The sequence below is a fragment of the Hyla sarda genome, chromosome 3, assembly GCF_029499605.1.
Source record: "Hyla sarda isolate aHylSar1 chromosome 3, aHylSar1.hap1, whole genome shotgun sequence".
NCBI classification, from domain to species: Eukaryota; Metazoa; Chordata; class Amphibia; order Anura; family Hylidae; genus Hyla; species Hyla sarda.
This window is the reverse complement of record NC_079191.1, coordinates 157,674,299-157,699,932: the sequence shown is the minus strand read 5'-3', so window position 1 is coordinate 157,699,932 and position 25,634 is coordinate 157,674,299. Positions and strand designations below refer to the sequence as shown.

The 25,634-nt window shown below is 41.8% G+C and overlaps 1 protein-coding gene and 1 long non-coding RNA gene across 2 annotated transcripts in view; one reads left to right on the top strand and one right to left on the bottom strand.

Annotated features, from left to right (window-relative positions):
- Nucleotides 1–25,634, top strand: part of MELTF (melanotransferrin) — a 98,592-nt gene that overhangs the window by 59,264 nt on the left and 13,694 nt on the right. Inside the window, exons 10-15 of the mRNA XM_056563208.1 lie at nt 2,926–3,077; nt 5,095–5,191; nt 8,828–9,019; nt 9,869–10,025; nt 14,075–14,139; nt 17,025–17,212. Coding sequence (XP_056419183.1) covers nt 2,926–3,077; nt 5,095–5,191; nt 8,828–9,019; nt 9,869–10,025; nt 14,075–14,139; nt 17,025–17,212 — 851 coding nt within the window. The remainder of the gene's footprint in view (nt 1–2,925; nt 3,078–5,094; nt 5,192–8,827; nt 9,020–9,868; nt 10,026–14,074; nt 14,140–17,024; nt 17,213–25,634) is intronic.
- Nucleotides 4,322–16,608, bottom strand: LOC130360659 (uncharacterized). The gene is made up of 3 exons (XR_008890747.1): nt 16,473–16,608; nt 11,266–11,472; nt 4,322–4,456 (listed from the first exon to the last, which is right to left on the bottom strand). It is a non-coding gene; the product is annotated as an uncharacterized LOC130360659 (long non-coding RNA).

The following is a 25,634-nucleotide window of genomic DNA, read 5'->3' as shown; positions in this document are numbered from 1 at the left end:
CCCCCTGACATGTGCCACTCACATATAATGCCCGCTGAGGGGGCAGGACAGGGGGCATTATATGTGAAGGGCACATGTCAGGGTGGTATTATATGTGAGGGGCACATGACAGGGGGGGGTCCTGTCATGTACCCCCACATATAATGCCCCCCTGACATGTGCCCCTTACTCATCATTTGCCCCTCTCACTTATAATTTGCTCCCCCCTCCCCTTTCTCACGCCCGTCACATTTCTCCCACGCTGCGGCTACTCCATTCCTGCAGTCAGTGAGAGCCGCGGGGACATGATCTCCGGGCGCCGGTGCCATGATGTGATGTCATCATGCCGGCCTGCCGTGATTGGCTCTCACTGACTGCAGGAATGGAGCAGCCGCGGCATGTAATAGCAAGGTGACGGGCGTGAGAAAGGGGTGGTGGAGCGGGACAGTCGACAGCTCCCGCTCCACCATGCAATAGTTCAGGAAGAGGGGCAACAATCTCGGGGGGGGGGGGGGGCAATTGCCCCGTTGCCCCCTCCCCCCTGGATCCGCCACTGCCTGTGGGCGGCGACCCGGCGGCTCGGATCGGATTCGCACAGCCAGCACTGCAGAGAGAGTGAGTGAGCCAGGCAGGGGCAGAGAGCTGCGAGTCCGAGCGCGCCCCCCCCCAGATGTTGCGCCCGATGCGGCCGCCCCCCCCTGCACCCCCCACGCTACGCCTCTGTTGCGGGGGCCCCCCGCGATCAGACATCATATCCCCTATCCTTTGGATAGGGGATAAGATATCTAGGGGTGGAGTACCCCTTTAATGCTAATAATTACAGACAGATGCTTAACCATCATGCAGTACCATCAGGGAAGTGTCTGATTGGTTAAAAATGTATTCTGCAGCAGGACAATGACGCCAAACATGTCCATGTCATAAAAACTGGAAGTGATGATATGGCCCCCAGATTCCTGATATCCACATGATTGAGTTAATCTAGGATAACATGGAAATACAGAAGAATTTGAGCGAGCCTCTATCAACAGAAGGTCTGTGGTTGTCCGAGATGTTTGAAACAAGATCCCTGCCCAGTTTCGTTCAAAAACCATGTGCAAGTGTACCAAGAAGAATAGATGCTGTATTGAACCCAAAGGGTGGTCACAGCAAATTTTAAATTAGATTTATTTTCTGTTAATTCACTTTGCATTTTGTTAAGTAATTAAAAAAATATAAACACTTTTACTTTTAAAAGCATTCTTTGAAAACATTTTAGACAGGTGTAAAAAAAATGCTGTGCAGTACTGTATATGTTCTTCTCAAAACAGTAACTAGCATTGCTATGTAGGCACAGAGGAGGAGAGTTACCAAAACCAATCAGATCGCTTCTTTCATATTTCAGAGGCCTTTTCAAAAATGAAAGAAGCGATCTGATTGGTTGCTATGGGCAACTCAGCAACTTTTCCTCTGGACAAGTTTTGATAAATCTCCCCCCAGAGTTTTGCACTTATGTAGGCACTTATTTGGGAGAACTGTTATAAAAATAAAAAATAAAACAGGATATATATGTATACTGTATATGTATATTAACAAAAAAAATAATGCACCCAGATGGAAATGTTGGATTTATGCAAACCTCGTCATTCAGTTATGACTCAGGCACAGATATGTAAATGATTACAGGTGAGATCTAACTGGACACTTTCCACAAGAGGGCGCAAAAGTTCTCTACCTTGTCCTATTAAAAAAAGCTCTCAGAGGCCACTTTTGGGTAGTGTTCCTTGTTAACTGCAAGACTTGCCTCTGTGATACGCCTACATACATTGTGCCCATTTGACAGACTTTGAGAGGAGGCACATCATGGGAACATGAGAGCACACACATATGATGAATAGGCTCTGGATGGCTCAGACAGACCACCAGTAGAAACGATCGTTCAATTCACTGACAAGCATCTAGATTGGCATCTAGACACAGGTGGCCCTTGTCTGGCATCTAAACCCAGGTGGCACCTTTATTAAACAACCCTGTCCCTGCCAAGACCGTTTCCAGGAACTTAGCAGAAGAATATTTGGTGTGACAGCGTCCATTACATGTTCTGCTGTCTAGTGGTGTGAGTCCAGGTTCTGTTTAGACTCTGATGACAGTATGGAGGCCTCATGGTGAGTGCTTCAATCCTGTCTTTGCTGTGAAGCGACACACTGCCCCAATTGCTGATGTCCTGTTCTGTTGCAATTTGCTCCCTGCCTATTCAATCCCCACATTTTTCACCAGCAGTCGTGCCAGCTTTGGCAACCTATGAGTGTGCAGGATTTACAGGCAACTGTAGGAAAACGTGCCACAAGATTCCATACGAGACCAGTATCACTCCATTCCCAATCATATCTTATCTTGTATCCAGTCTAGAAGCAGCCCAACAGGGTATTAGAGCCTCCTTTCAAATGTACAGTTTTCAAAAAAGTGTATCCTTTCATTCTAAAATTGTAATCCCATATATCATCATTACAGTCACATATATAAAGTTTAATTTGATTCCAACAATTTAAATTGGCATCTTATTGTTTTTATCAATGAGGATATACGTACATATATAGTTGTATTGAGAGAGAAAATTATGTTCAAGTCATCAAATCTACTCTCTATGTATTTTCTGGCACATGTAAATTGATGATAATCATTTAAAGTGCATCAATTACATTAAAAAAAGCCTGTGAAGCTGCACACACAGAATAGTAGGGTTTCACACGCCAATTCTAGCCATATACATGTGCTGATAATTTAGAAAATATTGCTTTTTAATGGATATACTGCACTGTGTGTGCAGCTTCACAAGCCTAGTTAAGGTAACAGATGCACTTTAAACATCAACATCATTGATTTGAAATAAAACACAATTCTGCTATGAATCATCCAACAATATGTGATTTGTCAGTAGTTATATGTCCCACTCCCTATATATTTAAGAGCTACAAAAACCCCTGCGCTGGTGCACCCTTAGCACAGAAGAAATCTGGAAATGTGGAGATATGGCCATTGCATTTAAAAATCAGAGCTTGAATCCATCAATTCAATGTGTCTCTGCGAACAACCAGGAAGACTGCATGAGAATGATTCAGGTAAGCATGCCAACATCAAATAATAATTATAGCTGTATTTGATGGGATACAGAGTATGTACTGTATGGATGCTAAGGCATAAGGATGTTGTAGCCAGAACAAGGAGCAAAGATGCCAAGTTTGGTCCCTGCTCTAGAGGACTCTCCTTAACCATGTACATAGTCACCTATCAATTTGAAAGGTTACCATGTGACAACACATTTTATAAGTGGTGGCTGCTGGAGGACAAATAAAAGGGGATGTCCTGATTGATTATCTGTGTATTGTATTTTGTTTGTAATAAAGGGGAACATGGGGTATCTCCACTGATCAGAATAGCTATAAAAAATTAAAACTAATTTGTAATTTTATTTACAACATGTAACCATTTAAACAGAAACTGACAATAGCATTAAACACACTAACCTGCTTATTCAGGGTAACAGTGTGGGTGATGATGATTCCAGAGCTCTTAACCATTTTCCAGTCAATGGCCCTGTTCCCAAAAATAAAAATAGACAAATGACCTTCTCACTTCTCATACCACTAGTGCGCATGCACCACTTCACCACTGCTTCCGACAGCCTAGAGCGGCGCAGCTTAAGAACACTGGCCATACAAGGGACATCATCATGTTAACAGCAGAAGAAGAAATACACATAAGTATTTATGAAGGGGGCTCGATCACAGGGAGGGTGTGGGTAAGCATTTTAGTGTGTTAATGGACTAGGGAATGCCCTGAACGCACCAAGGTAATTTACATATTTTTAGCTCGCAAACAGTGTGCTGAAGACAGTTTGCTGATTTTCATATAGGAATGTACTCCCTTTTGTTGCCAAGGTTTAGACATTAATGGGTGTCTGTTGAGTTATTTTGAGGGGACACAACAATAAACACTGTTATACAAGGTGTGCACTCACTACTTTACATTATAGCAAAGGGAAATGTCTTCAGTGTTGTCACATGAAAAGATATACTATAATAAAATATGTTAAAAAATGTGAGGGGTGTACTCACTTATGTGAGATACTGTTAATGATTGAATGTAGCATCAAATCTGCAGAATTAAATATGCACAGGATACTTTAAATATGAATACACGCTAAGGGTGGGGTCACACATAACTGATCCGCAGTATATTTTTACGCTACGGATCTGCTGGTGACCCCACCCTATAGTGTGCCTCCAACTGCCCCCCCTCCGTGTCTTATTCGCAGCAGCAATCTGCCGCTACAAGAAGCCACACAGGACCTGTGGAGTGGCCACAATGTCTGAGTACGGACGGGGTGGGGGGTGTCATGGGTGTTAGGCTGGAGGCACACTATAGGGTCGGGTCATCGGTGGATCCCCATGTAAAATACGCTACGGATCCGTAATGTGTGACCGTACCCTTAAACTGCCTACAGACATAGAATACTTGTTAACAATTACAATATTAGGAAAACGTCACAGAGAAAATAAGACAACTGCACTCACCGTCCAGTGATGAAGGTATCTTTACTGTAGTCCGTTAGGCATGCATGGTACAACAGTAGCTATCATGCGAGGAGCGGAGGCAAAGGTGATTACGAGACAGAACTGTTTCGCATGATGGACGTGCTTCCACTAGCCGAAACCTGGCTAGTCGGCAAATGGAAGCACGTCTATCGTGCGAAACAGTTCTGTCCCATAATCCCCCCTGCTCCTCGCACGCTTGCTACTGTTGTACCATGCATGCCTAACGGACTACAGTAAACATACCTTCATCACTGGACGGTGAGTGCAGTTGTCTTATTTTATCCGTAACGTTTTCCATTTGTCTTGTGGATTTCATGCTTGCATCCCACGCTCCAGGATTAGGTGTTGTTCACAGTGGTCAGCCTTCAGTGATTGTCTCATTGCCAGCAAGCTGCAGCAGTGCTGGCTCATTCATCCCTCCTCTATACAATTACAATATTAGTTGTCAACAGTATCTACAATTGCATTGTTGTTACATTAACTTAATCAATTACTAATATCCTGCTGTAATTCACCAGCACTCTCTGCTTTATCCATTCAGCAAAAAGAAGTTGATGCAGTAACACTAGATGGAGGAGACATTTATACAGCAGGGAAAACATATGGGCTCGTGCCAGCAGCTGCAGAGAGTTATCCTGGTAAGTAATGCAGACAATGTTATGCCATCCCAAAAATATATAATTATAGCTTTACTTGATGTGATACAGAGTATGTACTGTATGGATGCTAAGGCATAAGGATGTTGTAGCCAGAACAAGGAGCAAAGTTTGGTACCTGCTCTAGAGGACTCTCCTTAACCATGTACATAGTCACCTATCAATTTGAGAGGTCACCATGTAACACATTTTTCAAGTGGTGGCTGCTGAAGGAGAAATAAAAGGGGATATCCTGATTAGTTATCTGTGTATTGTATTTACTTTGTAATAAAGGGGAACAGGGGGCGAGATACTGAAGTCTCCCATTGAAGTCTATGGGAGTGAAAAACTGCTACAAAAAAAGCCATGGAGGTATCAACATTGGCGTTTTTGCAGGTGGTTTTTTATTATTTTTTTACATTAGCAATGTAAAAAAGGGATGGAGTTTGTTTTTTTGATTACATTTCGTAGGTTACTATTAAAAAAATAAAATAAATAAAAAAGATACAGTAGGGATAGGAAAAATTGTAGGAAACAAATGATATCATTTTTGTAACGATTTTATTTATTTATTTTTAAAGCAAGAAACAATTATCGAGAGCCGGGCAGGGAATTACTAGGGGCTGATAATATAAAAATAGTGAAAATGTCAGATTTTTTTAATTGAAATTTAATAAAAAAAATAAATTTATTACTTAAAATGAATTATGTGTAATGTATATGTTTTATTAACTTTTTTCCCCTGCCATCATAACTGAAAAGTGGGGAAGCAAGCAGTCAGCTGGGGCTGCTGAAATCTCGGTTCTCTACTAGTATATTCATGTTTTCCATAGAAGCCCTCAATGGTCAATCAGTGGGGACCTATGAGTACAGCCAGCGGGAAATATGAAATATGAAGAGAAGTGGCCATATACTTTATACAGTAACCTGCACTCCCTCCAAATGACCGCCTGCCCCTACAGAGCTGCGGCTGTCACTGCGGCAGTGAGCCCCTATTCCCCGCTCGCCTCTGCATCACTCCCTACTACCTAAAGATGGAACTACAACTCCCAGCATGTCCTCACTCTCAGGACAAGCTGGGAGTTGTAGTATTTTCTGTATTGAGCAAGGAGATGCAGGGGCTGAGGGGCTCAATATAAATGTTCTAAAAATAAATGTTTACTAAAATTCAAAAATAAAATGTATACATATCAGCAACTGTGTATGTTGCGGAAACGGCTGTACTGGCCAGGCTCGGGCTGGCCTACTGGGATACCAGGAGTTTTCCCGGTGGGCCGCCGGCCCTGGGGCCGCTTTGCAGGACCGGATTAACGTAGGGGCTACAGGCCCCTACATTAAAATAGGCCCAGCGGCCTGCACAGGCAACCCGCATAAGCAGCCCGGTGCCCAAGATAAATATCTTAACAGAAAAAGAGGGCCGGCCCTGCACTGTCGCAGGCCGGCCATGCTTATTACTTATGGCCTGGGTGGTCAGTGTGGCTGCCTGGGAGAGGCGCTTTGAACTCCGTTGTGGCGTGCGGCTGCGCTTAGACATGAGGTCACGTCACCGTGGGGTGACGTGACCTCACGTCTAAGTGCAGCAGGGCCATGTCGAGTTCACTGTGCCACCGATCAGTGCGCCCGCTGCCCTGCTCTCTCTCTCATACAGGGCCTGCTTGTCCTCAGGTACAGAGCCCTGCTTGTCGTCAGTGCACACGGCCCTGCTAGTCCTCAGGTACAGAGCCCTGCTTGTCCTCAGTGTACAGATCCCTGCTTGTCCTCAGTGCACAGAGCCCTTCTTGGCCTCAGTGCACAGAGCCCTGCTTGTCCTCAGTGTACAGAGCCCTGCTTGTCCTCAGTGTACAGAGCCCTGCTTGTCCTCAGTGTACATAGCCCTGTTTGTCCTTAGTGTACAGAGCCCTGCTTGTCCTCAGCATACAGAGCCCTGCTTGTCCTCAGTGACTGCACCTAATGTGGGGAACTATACTGCACCTAGTGTGGGGGAACTATAATGCACCTAATGTGGGGGAACTATAATGCACCTAATGTGGGGGAACTATACTGAACCTAATGTGAGGGACTATACTGCACCTAATGTGGGGGACTATACTGCACCTAATGTGGGGGACTATATTGCACCTAATGTGGGGAAACTATACTGCACCTAATGTGGGGTACTATACTGCACCTAATGTGGGGGACTATGCTGCACCTAATGTGGGGAACTGTATTGCACCTAATGTGGAGGACTATACTGCACCTAATGTGGGGGACTATACTGCACCTAATGTGGGGGAACTATACTGCACCTAATGTGGGGGAACTATACTGCACCTAATGTGGGGGAACTATACTGAACCTAATGTGAGGGACTATACTGCACCTAATGTGGGGGACTATACTGCACCCAATGTGGGGGAACTATACTGCCAACCTAATGTGGGGAACTATACTGCACCTAATGTGGGGAAACTTTTTTGCTCTTTATATATGTCTTATCTATAAATAAGGCACTCTTCAAATATGCTTTAAAATGAATGATTTTACCTTTTATGAACAAGAAGATGACAACGTGCTGGTATAATGATGCAACACTATGGGGCTGGTATGTAATTTTTTCCAGGGCTGGTTTTCACACCCAGTACTGGTACTGGCGGACAGTTATCAAACAGTGCGATGTACCGCCGGGCCCGCATCATACACAGTGGCAGTGGTCTCCACTGATTGACCAATGAGGGCTTCTGCAGAAAATGGCCGGCAGGGGAGCGGAGAGGCATGCCGCTGGCTTCCAACTTTTTAAGTTATGACGGCAGCAGGTCTCAGGAGTGAGACCCGGTGCCATGAGTCCCTTAGCACCTGCACAACTACTCCCATCATAGAACAGAGTCTGTTTTATAATAGGAGCAGCGCACCCAGAATAAAATTTAAAGTACCTAAAATAAAAGTAAAAAAAAAGGTGATAAAAAACATACATTTGCCGGAAGAAGCATCCGCAGGTGACACGAAACTAGTTGCCTTTCATTGGTGTGCCCGCGTCTGAGAGCTTGCCGGCTCTCGCTCCCTGCTATTGAACTTTGTCTTCATCTACTTGACTGCTATGCTTAAGAAATTAAAGTGTCTGAGATGCTGAAGAAATATTCGGGTGAGTGCGACTTCATTCATTTTCTCTTTTGTTATTACATGTAAAAATACATTTATTACACAAAATTTATTATTAAATTACATATAAAAAAACAGACATTTTCACTATTTTTATATTATCATTAATAATAATAATTGCTCCTTGCTTTCCAAAAATTAAAAATTTGTTATATAAAAAAAAAATTATTGTTCCATACAAATTCCTGCATCTCTACTGCATAATTTAATTTTTTTGGAACGGTACCCTACGAAATTCCTAAAAAGCTGCCAAAGAGCAAAAAAAAATAAAAAATAAAAAAAAAACACAAAGGTTAAAACGCCAGAAAAGTACGCCAAAATGCAGGGAAAATCAGTGGCAGTTTTTCTGCCGTTTTTCTGGCATTTTTATTTTTGCCTAAAAAAACGCCAGAACAAAACCTCTGTTGAATCCTATCCTTATAGAGAAAGGTGTAGGTCCCAGAGGGGACTTGCCTTTTATAACCAATCTTATCTTGTTTGCACTTATTCTTATCCACCTAGATATTGCACCTGATAACTACTATGCCGTGGCTGTGGTTAAGAAATCACCTCAGGATTCCTTTACTTTTCATGAACTGAAGGGCAGAAAGTCCTGTCATACAGGCTATATGCGATCAGCTGGATGGAATATCCCAATTGGTCTGCTGACTAAAAGGGGTCTGATCAGACCAGAAGGCTGTAATATTGTCAAAGGTGGGTGCATGATAGAATTCCAATGCATAAATTATGTAAATGTCTACAAATGTATTGTTACTGTATGTTTTCTTTTAATAACTTGGATTTTAGGGTTTCAAAGTTTTCTAAAATTTCATTTGCACCAAAGAGATCACTACCTGTTGATCCAGACAGGTAGTGCAGGTGACACTAATGACAATGGTACTTACCCATTCCATGCTCTGGTTCTCCCGCAATCATCCCCAGTATGTTCTGTTCCAGGGCCGACTTGGAGCATGGGCGGAGCTTAATGACGTCCCCACTGCTGTTTTCTAGTAATGGGACCCAGCAGAGAAGCAGCAGAGGTGAAGTCACTAAGCTCTGCCAAAGCTCTAAGTCAGCCCCAAAACAGAAGATAGGGCGAAAGATTTTGGAAGAACCAGAGCACGGAACCGGACCAGGTAAGTATAGTTGTCATCAGTGTCACCTGCACTAATTGTCTTTACCGACAGGTTAGTGCAGGTGACACTGATGAAAGATTTCCTTTAAATATCCCATTTAGGGTAGGGTAACATATTTGCTGCTACGTATTTTCCTATCCATTGTAGTCAATAGTTACCAAAATCAGCTAAATTTGACAACCTATTGACTTCAATGGGTGGGAAAATATGCAGCAGCCACTAAGCAGTGAAATACGGCATATGTGACCCTACCCTAAGGATCCGCCAAGAATTTGCTGCGGCACATTTGCTGCTGTGTTCGGCTATTTATTCACATTGATTTAACAGCAGCAAATCTGCCGCATATACTATATGTTTGTGAATATACCCTAAATAAATCATACATGTCTAAAGAATAATAATCTTTCTTCTTTCCTTTATTTTGAAGCTGTTGGTGATTTTTTCTCGGAGAGTTGTGTGCCAGGGGCAAACCAAAAAGAGTTCCCATCCAAACTGTGCCAGCTTTGCAACGGTGATGGAAAAGGAAACAACAAATGTGAAAGCTCAGACAAGGAACAATACTATGGGTATTCAGGGGCCTTTAGGTAAAAAAAATAAAAATAATTTCTCTCTCTATTCTATCTTATATTATCAAACTTTTTATGTAAAAACTAAGAATTTTTAACCTGACAGTAGTTAAAATAATATTCGACAGCAGCTTTGTTGCATATGAAGACATTGCTTTGACAGATTCATAGTAAAGAGATGACATATTCTGCCGCATGCTAGATCCTGAGACACTGCAGGCATACAAACATACTGAAAAGATACAAAAGACTCATACTAATTAATCATTTAAAATTTAGATTATAACCCCCCCTCCACCCACTGAAATCTAGAAAATACAGTATAATCAGTCACCTGTTGCTTATTAAGATCTTTAAATACTTGTTTGCACCATTTTTCCTATAAGTCTACAGTATATATATAGACAAAAATGAAAGTCTGTAGAAAAATCCTTTCCGCCCCACTCTGTTTGGGTTTGTGGTAATACTATAGATTACCATAATAATTATAGATAAGGAAACTGTGAAGGTTGAAAGTAGATTAATGCAAAGGATGGACTTGTAGGGAGAAGATATGAAACATTAAGGCTAGGTTCAGACTACGGAATTTCCGTCAGAAATTCCGCCTGCTAAAATGTCTAGTGTAGTGAATGGGTTTCCGTTCACAAATTCACACTTCGGAATTTGTGAAGCGGAAAATCCGCTTTGAAAATCCGCTTAGAAATTTCCACCTGAAGAAAGTCGGTGCTCTTTCTTCAGGCGGAAATCCGCGCGGAATATATTGCAGTCTATTGGAGACTGCAGTGTCCGCGCGGTCCTAGCGCCGACTGATTCAGCCGGCACTGGCCGCACTCGGAATCTCCGGGTGGAAATTTTCTGCCTGGAGACTCCGTAGTCTGAACCTAGCCTAAGGGTCTATTCACACATACAGTATTCTGCGCAGGATTTTCTGCTTCAGATTTCAATGTAAACTGAACACAGCTTGAAATGCTGCGCATCAAATCTGCGCAGAATACTGTATGTGTGAATAGACCCTAAAGGGGTTTTCCTATGATGACAACTTATAGGGCGTTGTCACCCCCTTCCCTGAATTAAAACACATGTATGTGTGTCTGAGAGTGCATGTATCTGGAAATTTTTCAGTCCCTTTTATCTTTTTCTCATCTTTGTTATGTGCGGCCTTGTGCTGTATAAAAAAAAAAAAAAAAACATTCCCTCATGATTCCCTCATCATGACAAAGGGAAAACAGAATGTTACAAATCTTGGCTAGTTTCTTACCTTTAAGAATTATGGAGACCACTATGCTTTTGGAAACTTTCATTGCCTCTGACCTCTACAGGCAGTTCTTTCCATCTCATGGCTTGGATTTTTCTCTGATATACATTGTCAGCTGGGAGACCTTATGTAGACAGGGGTGTGACTTTCCAAATCCTGTCCAATCAGATGAATTTACCACAGGTGACTCCAATCAAGGTGTAGAAACATCTCCAAGATGATCAAGAGAAATGGGAGACCCCAGAGATAAATTTCAATTGTCAAAAAGTCCTAATACTTCTGTCCATGCAAGATTTTAGTTTAATACATTTGCAAACATTTCTAAAAAAATCTACTTTCATATTCTCATTATGGGTTATTGAGTGCAGAATAATGGGGATAAAAAAAGATTAATTTATCCCCCCCCCATGAAATGTGAAAGAAGTAAAGGGTCTAAAAACTATATAAAAATAATAAAAATGTATCACCTATATTTATGTATTTATTTATTTGCTGATTAAAGCTAAATACTGAAACATACCGTATATTCTTTTTTATTTTCTTATTGTTATTTTTTCCATTTTTTTTGTACATTGTTATGTACATTGATATGCTTTAAAGCAAGTTTCATGGCCATAGACACTATAGACTGGCCAATACCTTGTTTACTAGAATGAGTTCATTCTACAGGAGGGGAGGCCGACCACTCGACTTTAGCTATTCTGGATGGTGTCTCATTTATACACTTTATATACTGTAATTATGACAAAAAGCAGATAGGCTTCATGCAATAAAAACACTTAGAGGTGTAAGAAATGCAAAAAAATAAGATTATAAACATGAAGAAGGAACACTGGCAAATATCCCAACCTGCACAACCCAAAAAACTGGGGTTGCCGGTAATTTGATAAGCAAGCTCCATCTTTTTGCACTTTTAATATATTAGTATACATGTGGTGGCATATGGTGTATTATTATGTTCGTGTATGTTCTGAAGGATCTATTGTTCACCTTCACCCTGGATTATCATATGTCTTTAGTGGTTGTAATGTTGTTGTAGTAAGTGTTCTGAATAGAGGTTAGTTTGGAACATTATTTCCTTCTTCTTCTTCTTCATGTTTATTTTCTATACACTGGGTCACCTTTCACTGTTCTCCTCTCAGTTATGATAAGGAGGAGACTTCTGGAAAGTGATCTGTCCAGAACAAGAAGTCTTTGTTTAATATTAGGCCTGGTGGGTTGAATGAAAACGACAAGATTTTAGGATTGTTTTATTTAAATTATTTAATTTTCATTTATGCACTGCTAAAAAATAAATAAAGGGAACACTAAGATAACACATCCCCGATCTGAATGAATGAACTAATCGTATGAAATACTTTTGTCTTTACGGCCCCCAAAGAGATGCCACCCCACACCATTACTGACCCACCACCAAACCGTTCATGCTGGAGGATGTTGCAGACGTCTCCACGGCGTCTCCAGACTCTGTCACGTCTGTCACATGTGCTCAGTGTGAACCTGCTTTCATCTGTGAAGAACACTGGGCACCAGTGGTGAATTTGCCAATCTTGGTGTTCTCTGACAAATGCCAAACGTCCTGCACAGTGTTGGGCTGTAAGCACAACCCCCACCTACAGACGTTGGGCCCTCATACCACCCTCATGGAGTCTGTTTCTGACCGTTTGATTGGACACATGCACATTTGTGGCCTGCTGAAGGTCTTTTTGCAGGACTCTGGCAGTGCTCCTCCTTGCACAAAGGCGGAGGTAGCGGTCCTGTTGCTGGGTTGTTGCCCTCCTATGGTCTCCTCCACATCTCCTGCATTGAGGTGCCATCCTGGATGAGCTGCATTACCTGAGCCACTTGTGTGGGTTGTAGACTCCATCTCATGCTACCACTAAAGTGAAAGCACCACCAGCATTCAAAAGTGACCAAAACATCAACCAGGAAGCATAGGAACTGAAAAGTGGTCTGTGGTCACCACCTGCAAAAGCACTCCTTTATTGGGGGTGTCTTGCTAATTGCCTATAATTTCCACCTGTTGTCTGTTCCATTTGCACAACAGCATGTGAAATTGATTGTCAATCCTTGTTGCTTCCTGAGCAGACAGTGTGATGTCACAGAATTGACTTGGAGTTACATTGTGTTGTTTAAATGTTCTCTTAATTTTTTTGAGCAGTGTCTTTATTTATATTATAAAATAATCCTGTGATTTTGCAGATTTTAGTCTGGCTACTAGGCCTAAAACTAGGCTTAGACATCCCGTTCTGTCTGTCATGTTAAGGAGGAGGGTGCTAGAAAGTGATCTATACAGAATTACAGTGGATGACACCATTATATAGAAAAGGCAATAGCAGCTCATCCTCCCCCTCCCTGTAGAATGGCTTCTGCACAGGTCCCAGAGGTCTTAGAGTTCTCTTACGAACATGCCTGATACAAAAATAGGGTCGGGAGATGTTCATTGTGTCTATTTCCATGGGGCTTGCCATAAAGCATATCACTAAATGCTGTTAAAAACTGTTCAGGCAAGATGGCCATCAACATAATAATGTACTAAAAATAAGATGACAAACAAACTAACAAACTAAACTAAAACATATTCCAGTAACTGAATCTGTATCAGTATCTGAAATCTAGGGGACACATTAAATCAATTAACATGACAAGACAGATGTAAAAATACAGGGGTAAAAATTCCCTGAAAGGTTTTCTAGTAGTATAAGTCTAGGTCATTCTTTAATGCACAGAACTGTGTGTGTGTTTTCTCGTTGAGTTGTTATAATAAATATTGAATATTAATTCGATTTTTTTTCTGTATCTGTGACTTCAGGTGTTTGATTGAAAGAGGCGACGTGGCATTTGTGAAGCATAGCACGGTTTTTGAAAATTGTGATGGTATTTTTTACAAAGTTTTTTCCGTTATAATAGTTTTTATGAATAAAAGAAAACACAGCATTCTCTGCAAGAATAGCCCTGTTTCCCCCCAACTACCTAGATTTTTCTTCTTAACTTCATGTCTCAAAACTAGAGCTTCATGTTAAAGGGATTATCCAGGAATAGAAAAACAGAGCTACTTTCTTTCAAAAACAGCTCCAAGTCTGTCTCCAGGCTGTATGTGGTTCTGCAGCTCAGTTCCATTGAAGTGAATGGAGCCAAGTTGTAAAACCATACACAACCTGGAGACAGATGTGAGGCTGTTTTTGAAAGAAATTAGCTGTGTTTTTCTATTCCTAGATAACTCCATGTGTGAATCAGTGATGATGGTCTTCATAGGATTTCGGCAAGTGACAATTTCATATGAATAATCATAACAGAACACAATTTACACATTAAAGTTAAAGTTACAGCATAAAGTTACAGCATATACTGTAGATCAGTTTTTACTAGGGATGTCCCGATACCGATACTAGTATCGGTATCGGGGCCGATACTAGCCATTTACATGGTATCGGGGACTCGTTTAATGTCCCTGAAACCATGTCCGATACCTGCTGCCCCTCCGCTGCCCCGTTCTCCGGCCCTCCCATCCACTTCATAGTCTTCCATGGAGGAGCATGTGACACAACATCACTCCGCCTCCTCCCCTGCGCCCAGCGTAACGCTACAGAGGAAGCAGAGTGACGTGTATGTCACCTGTTCCTGCATAGGAAGCCATGATGGGGACCGGGAGGACGGAAGAACGGGGCAGTGGAGCGGTAGCACCCGACGGAGGACAGAGGCAGGTGAGCTGTGTACTGCTCCTAATGTCTAAAGGGGGGCCCTGCTGCTGCTAATGTCTAAAGGGGGGCCCTGCTGCTAATGTCTAAAGGGGGGCCCTGCTACTCCTAATGTCTAAAGGCGGGCCCTGCTGCTCCCAATGTCTAAAGGGGGGCCCTGCCACTGCTGCTAATGTCTAAAGGGTGGCACAGCTGCTGCTAATGTCTAAAGGGGGGCCCTGCTGCTGCTAATGTCTAAAGGGGGGCCCTGCTGCTGCTAATGTCTAAAGGGGGGCCCTGCTGCTGCTAATGTCTAAAGGGGGGCCCTGCTGCTGCTAATGTCTAAAGGGGGGCCCTGCTGCTGCTAATGTCTAAAGGGGGGCCCTGCCGCTGCTAATGTCTAAAGGGGGGCCCTGCTGCTGCTAATGTCTAAAGGGGGACCCTGCTGCTGCTGCTAATGTCTAAACGGGAAGCCCCTGTCTATTGGGGGGGCTGCTGTCTACAGGTGGGCCTGCAGTCTATAGGAGGGGGGGGCTGCTGCTGCTGCTAATGTCTTCAGGGGGATACTACCTACTATTATAAGCAGTCTTACAGCAGAATCACCTGCACTAATTTGAATTTATAGGTAGATAGTGCAGGTGACGCGGTTTCTACTGCTGCTCACCAGGTGGTCATCGGTCTCACCGCCAATGCAAATTCCCTGTTCTGTCCAATGGGGAAGGGAGAAATCTTGGCTCATATTACAGCAGCTGCCTCCATTGTACACAACAAGGACCCACATATATGGTAACCAGCGCCAGAAACCGTGTCACCCTGCTGTCAGATTCCTTTAAAATATAAGTACTCGTACTTGGTATCGGAGAGTACTAGAATTAAAGTATCGGTACTCGTACTCGGTCTTAAAAAAATGGTATCGGGACATCCCTAGTTTTTACCATTTACAATCATGTTCTTGTTCATGTACTTTGTAATCACCGTTAAAACTCAGAATACAACCTTGTGTACTCAAAGTACTTCACAGAGATACTTAATATGATTAACAGACTCATTGATGACGTTTAAGGTAGAAAAATCACTTTTTTCATACTTCATAGAGTGAAAGACAACTGAAAATAATTGAGAATAGCAAAAAAAAAACAAAAAAACATAAGATTGAGGTGACCCACGGTGTATAGCGGGATCACGGGGTGTAGCAGTGTAGGTGGTAGGGTTGGATGCTGTTAACCCCTGGGGCAATATGTTGGTAACACCTAGTGTTCGTGATGCCAGGATGTGGTTGTATGGTGTAGGGCACTGCCGACAACCAACCCAAAACGGCATAGATTAAATGAGAGTCCAAAGCAGGTTTTGATGCAACTGGAACTTTACTGAAGAAGGCAGAATAACAGTCTTTACAGGAAGCCAACTTCCATAGAGGTGACCAGGACACAGGGAATCTCTAATGCTTGCTTGGACTTGTAGTGGTAATAATGATGATGCAGGCCACTGTGGTAGGGACAGTAGAGACATGACTTGTAGACACAGAAGACTTACAGAATAGATGTGGCTGCAGACTTGTAGGCTTTGGTCTAGCTGTTCTGGACTGAACTTGTACAGGACTGGTGTTTGCTTTAGTGTCCAGGAATCAAGAGGAAGAGAAGAGAGGTAATGTGGAGACTACAGCCATTTATATATTAGGGGGGTGACTAAAGCCCATTGGTAGCTGGTTGCCTGGGGTTACTTGTGCCTCTGGAACTCTGGGTATCAGGTGATCACATATCACATGACCATATCACATGACCATAGGAAGGACCTATACAGTGTAAACATCCAAATAACCTTTACACATAGTTTATATTCACTGTACAATACTTATAATAAATGTACATGAGTAATATACAATAATAATCATAATAATTACCTAGGGGGACCCTGCAGGAGAGCCCTGTGGACTTGAGGGACTCTACCTGAGGGGACACCACAAGATATCATATAAAGGTGTACAATTTTACATTTGCTTATATATCCAGTGTTATGCAAAGGTAGAACATTAGTGATATAAAATATATAGATTTGTATTCTACAATATATTATTTACTTTTTTAGGAAACAATACAAATGAATGGACAAAGAAATGTAAATCTTCTGACTTCCAGTTGCTTTGTCCGAATGGTGCCAGGGCAGAGGTGACTCAGTATGCAGACTGTAACTGGGCCCAAGTCCCTGCACATGCAGTTATGGTTCGCCCAGAAATGAATATACATGCATTGTTTGGTCTTCTGGATAAAGCACAGGTAAGGATTACCGTAATATAAGATATTGCAATATTTTGATCATAGCATATTATACCATACTAACTTATACATTTTAGGCTATGTTTATATTGTATAATTAACCTTCTGCCAGAGGAATACATTGAGAGCACCACTGACCTATACCTATTTCTGTGATGATTCCTCATACAGTCACCCTTGTAGGTATGTGCACATTTAGGATTCTCTCCCTTGGAAGCTGTCTGAAAAAACACAAGTGACCTATATGTGCATACATGGACAGTTACATTATGGGTGCTTTCTTGAGGTGGGAATGCAGACTGGGACCCTGAAAAAACAAGGGTGCCTATATAGGGGTTTATCACAAGGAGACCAACACCAATCCCCATTGCTGCCAGCAGCACCAAGACCTGTTAACACCAGTTTCACCTAGAAAAAAACTTTTCACAGTGGCCAGTTACAGTGGCATCCACCAGCCGTAAACACTTATTGCATTAGTTAAGCATATGCATTTTATCTGAATGTTGTTGTATGGAATAGTATAGGATATGATATAATACAATTTGTGGTATACTAAATTGATATATATACCAGTGAGATGGTATTTGTTGGCCACCATATGGCCCATGGACACGTGTGTCGAGAGGTTTCTGAGCATTTAAATGTAGATGGAAAAAATGTGAATTGGACCATACAACTTGTATATTTGGCTACTCATAGTCATAATTTAGCTGCTTGAGAGAGTTTGGATTTAAATGGGACAATCTCTCTACGGCAGGATTATAAGTAAGCCTAAGAAACGGAAAAAAACCTTCTCGTAATGTCTAAAAGTACATGGTAATAAAAATATTCCCAAACAATCCACCTTGAGATTCGCAGGGCTCCACCAATAATAAACAGTCAATTTGACCAACATTTAAAAAAAAAACATTTAATTGTAAAAACAATAACAAAAAAACATATAGGGTCTCCACATCTATGCTTCTATGGTTCTACAGGGACCCCTGCCACATAGATGTGGAGGCCCTATACAGCTTGATACCCCAAAGTCTACAATGCATATTAAGTTCATGGAGTCATAAGCAAATCATAGGATGGGCAAAACAATCTTGATCAATTAATATGACTATTCCCTGTGTAACTGAGCCAAAGCCGGATACTATTGAACTACCTTTCAAGGGGTCATTCACCTTGTTAATCCTGTGCAGAGAGAAGACATGGCAATTTGGGGGTGAATAAATAGATATTCTTTTTTGATAATAAAGTCACACTGTTTTTCTACATTTAGGATCTGTCTCAGTTTATTAAGATAGCTAGTGGTAGCATCAGACTTCAGGTTCTGTTGCTGGCTTAGATGTGCTCTGGTGATTGAGGTCTGTGAAGGGACCAATATTTGAACCCCAGGTAGGTCCTCTTCCGGGATTCCTAGTTCTTGGCATTGCCATGTATTGTGTAGATAGAAGAAGCGATGACACTAAAAGGCTGCACCTTTGGAAAGCATTTGTGGTGTTGCAATGGTGTAGCAGGGTCTGGTGGTATTAACCCTGTGGGGTAAGGTGTTATTAACCCCTGATTAGTCGTGACGCCAGGGTGTGGTTGTTTCGGTATAAGACCCTGCTACCAACCAACCCAGAAATGGCAGGCAATAAAGGAATGTCCACAGCAGGAATTGTGAAAATAACTGGAACTTTTACTTGGAATTCTTATTAAACAGTCTTTACAAATATGCAGTTTCTCTAGAGGCAACCGGGATGCAGGATACCTCACAGGCTTGCTCGGACTTGTAGTATTGAGATGATTTATGCAGGCCACTGTGCTACTAATATTATTCTTGAGTTGAGTAGTAGTCACTAGAATTGTAGAAATAGCTTGATAACTTACGTTTTGAAGTGGCTGCAGCAGGGCCGGTTTTAGGCTTAGCGTGGCCTCAGGCAAAATCAAAAGAGGGCCCCCAAAAGTCGTAATAGTGCACTAACCAGATTTTCCCATTTTTGGTCAGTTCAAATACCATAAAAAATATCTAAAAAGCTATTGAAAAGTCCCATCAAAACAAAAATTTCCCCACATTAGTTTGGCAGTATAGTTCCCCCACATTAGGTTGGCAGTACAGTTTCCCCATATTAGGTTGGCTGTATAGTTCCCCCACATTAGGTGCAGTACAGTTCCCACACATTAGGTGCAGTACAGTTCCCCCACATTAGGTGCAATACAGTTCCCCCACATTAGGTTGGCTGTATAGTTTCCCCACATTAGGTGCAGTAAAGTTTCCCCCACATTTGGTGCAGTACAGTTCCCCCCACAATAGGTGCAGTACAGTTCCCGCACATTAGGTGCAGTACAGTTCCCCCCACATTAGGTGCAGTACAGTTCCCCCCACATTAGGTGCAGTACAGTTCCCCACATTAGGTGCCGTATAGCTTTCCACATTAGGTGCAGCATATCTCCCCACATTAGGTGCAGTATACAGGGTGGGCCATTTATGTGGATACACCTTAATTAAATGGGAATGGTTGGTGATAGTAACTTCCTGTTTGTGGCACATTAGTATATGTGAGGGGGGAAACTTTTCAAGATGGGTGGTGACCATGACGGCCATTTTGAAGTCGGCCATTTTTAATCCAACTTTTGTTTTTTCAATAGGAAGAGGGTCATGTGACACATCAATCTTATTGGGAATTTCACAAGAAAAACAATGATGTGCTTGGTTTTAACGTAACTTTATTCTTTCATGAGTTATTTACATGTTTCTGACCACTTATAAAATGTGTTCAATGTGCTGCCCATTGTGTTGGATTGTCAATGCAACCATCTTCTCCCACTCTTCACACACTGATAGCAACACCGCAGGAGAAATGCTAGCACAGGCTTCCAGTATCCGTAGTTTCAGGTGCTGCACATCTCGCATCTTCACATCATAGACAATTGCCTTCAGATGACTCCAAAGATAAGTCTAAGGGGGTCAGATCGGGAGACCTTGGGGGCCATTCAACTGGCCCACGACGACCAATCCACTTTCCAGGAAACTGTTCATCTAGGAATGCACGGACCTGACACCCATAACACCACCCTGACACCACCCATGTGGTGTTGCACCATCTTGCTGGAAAAACTCAGGGAACGTGCCAGCTTCAGTGGATAAAGAGGGAAATACACCATCATGTAGGCCACTGGATATGCAAAATTGCTACATGATGATGTGTTTCCCTCTTTATGCACTGAATGAAGAAACATCAGTGGCTGTCCTAGCTTTATTCAGCAAGAGCCCACAGCGTAGCACTCAACGCATGTCACTGGAGAGTGGCATTAGTCGAACATCCCTTCGGCGGATATTAGCTACTCACAAATGGCACCCTTACAAACTACAGCTACTGCAGCATCTTAACGAGGATGACCTAGATCGGCGCACTGAATTTGCAGAATGGGCAAAACAAAATTTGGAACAGGACCCTCAGTTTACGCAGAAGATTTTGTTCAGTGATGAGGCAAACTTTTATGTGAATGGTGAAGTTAACAAACAAAACCACCGCTATTGGTCTGACACTAACCCACATTGGATAGATCCCTACAAGACTGTTGGAACACAAAAATTGATAGTATGGTATATGGGGTACAAAGATAGTGCGGCCATTCTTCATCAATGGACACCTCAAGGCCACTGGATATGCAAAATTGCTACATGATGATGTGTTTCCCTCTTTATGCACTGAAGCTGGCACGTTCCCTGAGTTTTTCCAGCAAGATGGTGCAGAACCACATTATGGGTGTCAGGTCCGAGCATTCCTAGATGAACAGTTTCCTGGAAAGTGGATCGGTCGTCGTGGGCCAGTTGAATGGCCCCCAAGGTCTCCCGATCTGACCCTCTTAGACTTTTATCTTTGGGGTCATCTGAAGGCAATTGTCTATGCTGTGAAGATACGAGATGTGCAGCACCTGATGAAACTACGGATACTGGAAGCCTGTGCTAGCATTTCTCCTGCAGTGTTGCTATCAGTGTGTGAAGAGTGGGAGAAGATGGTTGCATTGACAATACAACACAATGGGCAGCACATTGAACACATTTTATAAGTGGTCAGAAACTTGTAAATAACTCATGAAAGAATACAATTATGTTAAAACCAAGCACATCATTGTTTTTCTTGTGAAATTCCCAATAAGTTTGATGTGTCACATGACCCTCTTCCTATTGAAAAAACAAAAGTTGGATTCAAAATGGCCGACTTCAAAATGGCCGCCATGGTCACCACCCATCTTGAAAAGTTTCCCCCCTCACATATACTAATGTGCCACAAACAGGAAGTTAATATCACCAACCAATCCCATTTTATTAAGGTGTATCCATATAAATGGCCCATCCTGTATACTATATTATATTATTAAGTATATAATAATGCCTCTTATATATAATGCTACTTATAGTATATCTATAAGGGGCATTATTTTTATTATATACCATAAAGGGCATTATATACTATAAGGGGCATTATTATTATTATTATATACTATAAGAAGCCTTATTTTATAATATAAGGAACATTTTTATTATATAATGCCCTTTATAGTATATAATAATAATACCCCTTATATTTAATGCCTCATAGTTCATACTATAAGGCACATAATTCCTATTATATACTATAAATGGCTTTATTATATACTATAAGAGGCATTATTATTGTATAATGCCCCTTATAGTATATAATGCCTTTTATAGTAAATAATAATTCCCCTTATAGTATATAATAGAAATAATGCATTATATATAAGAGGCTTTATTATATACTATAAGGGGCATTACAATATTATTCTAATGCCCCTTATAGTATATAGTACCCCAATAGTATATAATAATAATAATGTGAAAGTACAAGAAGAAAGTGAGGAGGCACTCACGTTTCCATACTAATGTCCCTCCCCCTCCTCTCTTTCTCTATATCATTTATATTTGCTTCCCTGATTGTTTAATGTGCTTTTCCAATGTGAATACTCAGTCTTCGTCATGATACATCTATTGTCGTACTGATAGTTTTGAATTAATCTTTTATAATTTCATTATATTTTTTTCAATATATGTTGCCATTATGCCCGCTCATGTTATAGTGGTTCATGAAACACAAGTAATATATGGTATGTGGCATTCTTTGGTATATTGTAAAGGCAGCTGTTTATTTGAAACCAGATATTGGCATATAGAGTGTATAATTGTATATGTTTAGCACATCCAATTGCATTCTTCTTGGGTTCACATAGTATATACATCAAAAAGTATTAGAGAATGCTACTCACTTTTTGTGTATCTGTGATGAATGCATTACATTATGCATATGGTTTATGCATTATGCATATTATCCACTACGCTATTCAATTGTATTGTATTACCTGTCTGTGCATCCCCTCCGCGCTTTATTATCTTATCACCTGTAGCAAACAGGATATAGCATACTTTGCTACATACAGTGCTATATGGTTCCTTAGAGTGATAGTAGTTGCTGCGCATTTTGCTGTGTATCCTGTGTATCCTGTATTTTGGATTTGATCTAATAAACTTGCATTAGCCGTAATATTGGTTATGACGTGCACTAAACGCAGTCTATACGTTTGAATGTGCACACAATGTCTATATGAACCATAATACTTTTGTGATGTGGTGCCTTTTTGTGCCGTATATGTTGTGTTGCTATGGGATCCGGTGTCCCGATTTAAACTGTAGTACGTTCTTGACATACAAGGCATCCACTCCAGGTTTTTGTACAATACCTGTACAAGCCCACATACCGGATCTTTTGTCACACGCTGAACCCGGTGTCCAGCGTCCTTCTGGAAATCACTTTTCATTTACTTGCAGGGTATATAAACCAGCATTGTTCTGCCTAATATTGCCATGATTAAGAGCTTGCCATAGCTCGAAACACATCGGTGTGTTGCTTTTTAGTGCACTTAAGCAGTTTTTTTGTTCCATGTTTTATCTGAAGTGAAAGTCAAGTTTTAATTGTTATTTCACATTTATGAGCTGGATAATCATTAAATTTGTCTAAGGCTCACATACCAGTAAGTGCAGGATTTATTTTATTCAAGGTGCTTAATGCAGGCTTGTAATGCAGGTGATACTGATCAAAACAATACTTACCGTGTCCCAAATCCTCCAGCCGTTCCACCATTATTTTGCTTTTTCTTCATATGTAAATGAGCTCCTTGGGACATGGGTGGAGCTATGACCGGAGCTCCGGGCACCTCTACGCTATCTTCAGCCGGGCATAGCCCGGCTCAACCATATGCATAATGCCCCTCCCTTATTTACCCTGGAAGCAGCGCATGTGCTGTAGAGTAAATCTGCCACGCAAGCAGGGAGGGGGATTATGCATATGGATGAGTCGGGCAGAGCGCCCGCCCAGCTGAAGGTGACGTAGGGGTGCCTGGAGCTCCGGTCGTAGCTCCGCCCATGCCCCAAGGACCTCATTTATGTGGTGTCCCAGTACAGGGTCTTGTCCTGTTCCTGTCTTAATTCCCATCAGGAAGAGTCCCTAAAGTCCATAGGGCTCTCCTGCAGGGCTTCACCCCTTACTCATCAGTTCTTGCCTTATATAAATTCATTATAAGTGTATTGTACATATTTTTCAGTATGTATAAAGGTTGTACAAATGTATAAAATGTATAGGACCTTCCTGGGTCATGTGATGCTGTCATGTGATGTACCAGAGTTCCCTGGGTACAGGACCTCCAGGCTTGACAACCAATGGGATTAGTCCAGCCCCCCTAGTATATAAGGGGCTGTAGTCTCTAAATTCACTCTTGGTTCTTGCTTCTCATCCTGTACCTACAGCATATACTAAATTCATCTCAGCTAGGCCAAAGCCTAAGGAACCTGCAGCCACTTCAAAACGTGAGTTATCAAGCTCTATCTACAATTCCTAGTGACTACTATTCAACTCAAGCATATAATTAGTAGCACAGTGGCCTGCATACATCTCAATACTACAAGTCCCAGCAAGCCTGTGAGGTATCCTGCATCCTGGTTGCCTCTTGAGAGACCACATAACTGTGAAGACTGTTCTATAAGAAGTTTAAGTAATAGTTCCAGTTATTAGCACAATTACTGCTGTGGACATTCCATTATTTCCTGCCATTTTTGGGCCGGTTGTCAGCAGGGCCTTCTAGACAAAACAACTGCTTCCTGGTGTCACGACAAATCAGGGGTTAATACCACCTTATCCCACAGGGTTAATACCACTAGACTCTGCAACACCCCAGACACCACATTTACATATGAAGAAAAAGCAAAATAACAGCAGAACAGCTGGACGGTTTGGGACACGGTAAGTAGCGTTTTGATCAGTATCACCCGCACTACAAGCCTCTATGACAGGTTAGTGCAGGTGATACTGATGACAGATTTCCTTTAAAAAAAGAAATAGAGACCGCAGATGGTACGGAGTGATCAAACCTCCCGTAATACAGCTTGTGTGACTACAATTGCACACACTACCTTCTAGCTTCCACATATCTCTGTTAGGCTATGTTTACATGTCGGGAAACGTGCGTAATGTCTGCTTGTTTGAGTGTCCGGCAGTATTAGGACCTTTTGGAGATGCGCTGTCTACATAGACGACAATGCATTTCCGAGCGGAAGCCACAAAAACATTGAATAGCACAAGAAATCTCCCAGCAGCACACAAAAAATTGGTGGAAAAAAACATTAGTGTTTTATTCCATAAAAAGTGTCATACAGCTTTTTACGGAATAAAATACAGATTTTTTTTTTCCACCAATTTTTGTGTTCTTCAGGAAGATTCCTTTTGCTGTTTAATATAGTGGGCCTGTAACCACGGACTTCAGAACCCATGTGCAACATTCACCATTTTTTATCAAAGGATGTGCTGCTTTTCTTCTATATTATATACAGTGAACCCCCGACTTACAATGGCCCCAGTTTTATTGACAATTTTAACACAATTACATCACAATACTTACCATACATGTGTAGTTCCTTTATGTATGTTTATATACATAGAAGAACTACATGTATAAGCTTTGTGATGTCATTGTAAAGATGGTAAATCAGTATTTCCCAACCATTGTTCCTCCAGCTATTGGATAACTACGACTCTCAGCATGTCCTTAGCTGTCTGGGCATACTGGGTGTTGTAGTTTGGGCAAAAGCTGGAGGAACGCTGGTTCAAAAACTACAATTCCCAGCATGCCTGGACAGTCTTTAGCTATCTGGTCATGCTGTAAGTTGTTCTTTTGCAAAAGCTTGAGGAACACCGGTTGCAAAACAAAAACTCCCAGCTTGTGGGCATGCTGGTTGCTGTAGTTTTGAAACAGATGGAGGCCCACTGATTGCAAAACTACAAGTCCCAGCATGCCCGGACAGCTTTTAGTTGTCCATGCATGATTGGAGTTATAGTTTACTACTGGAGGCACACTGGTTGCAAAACTACAACTCCCA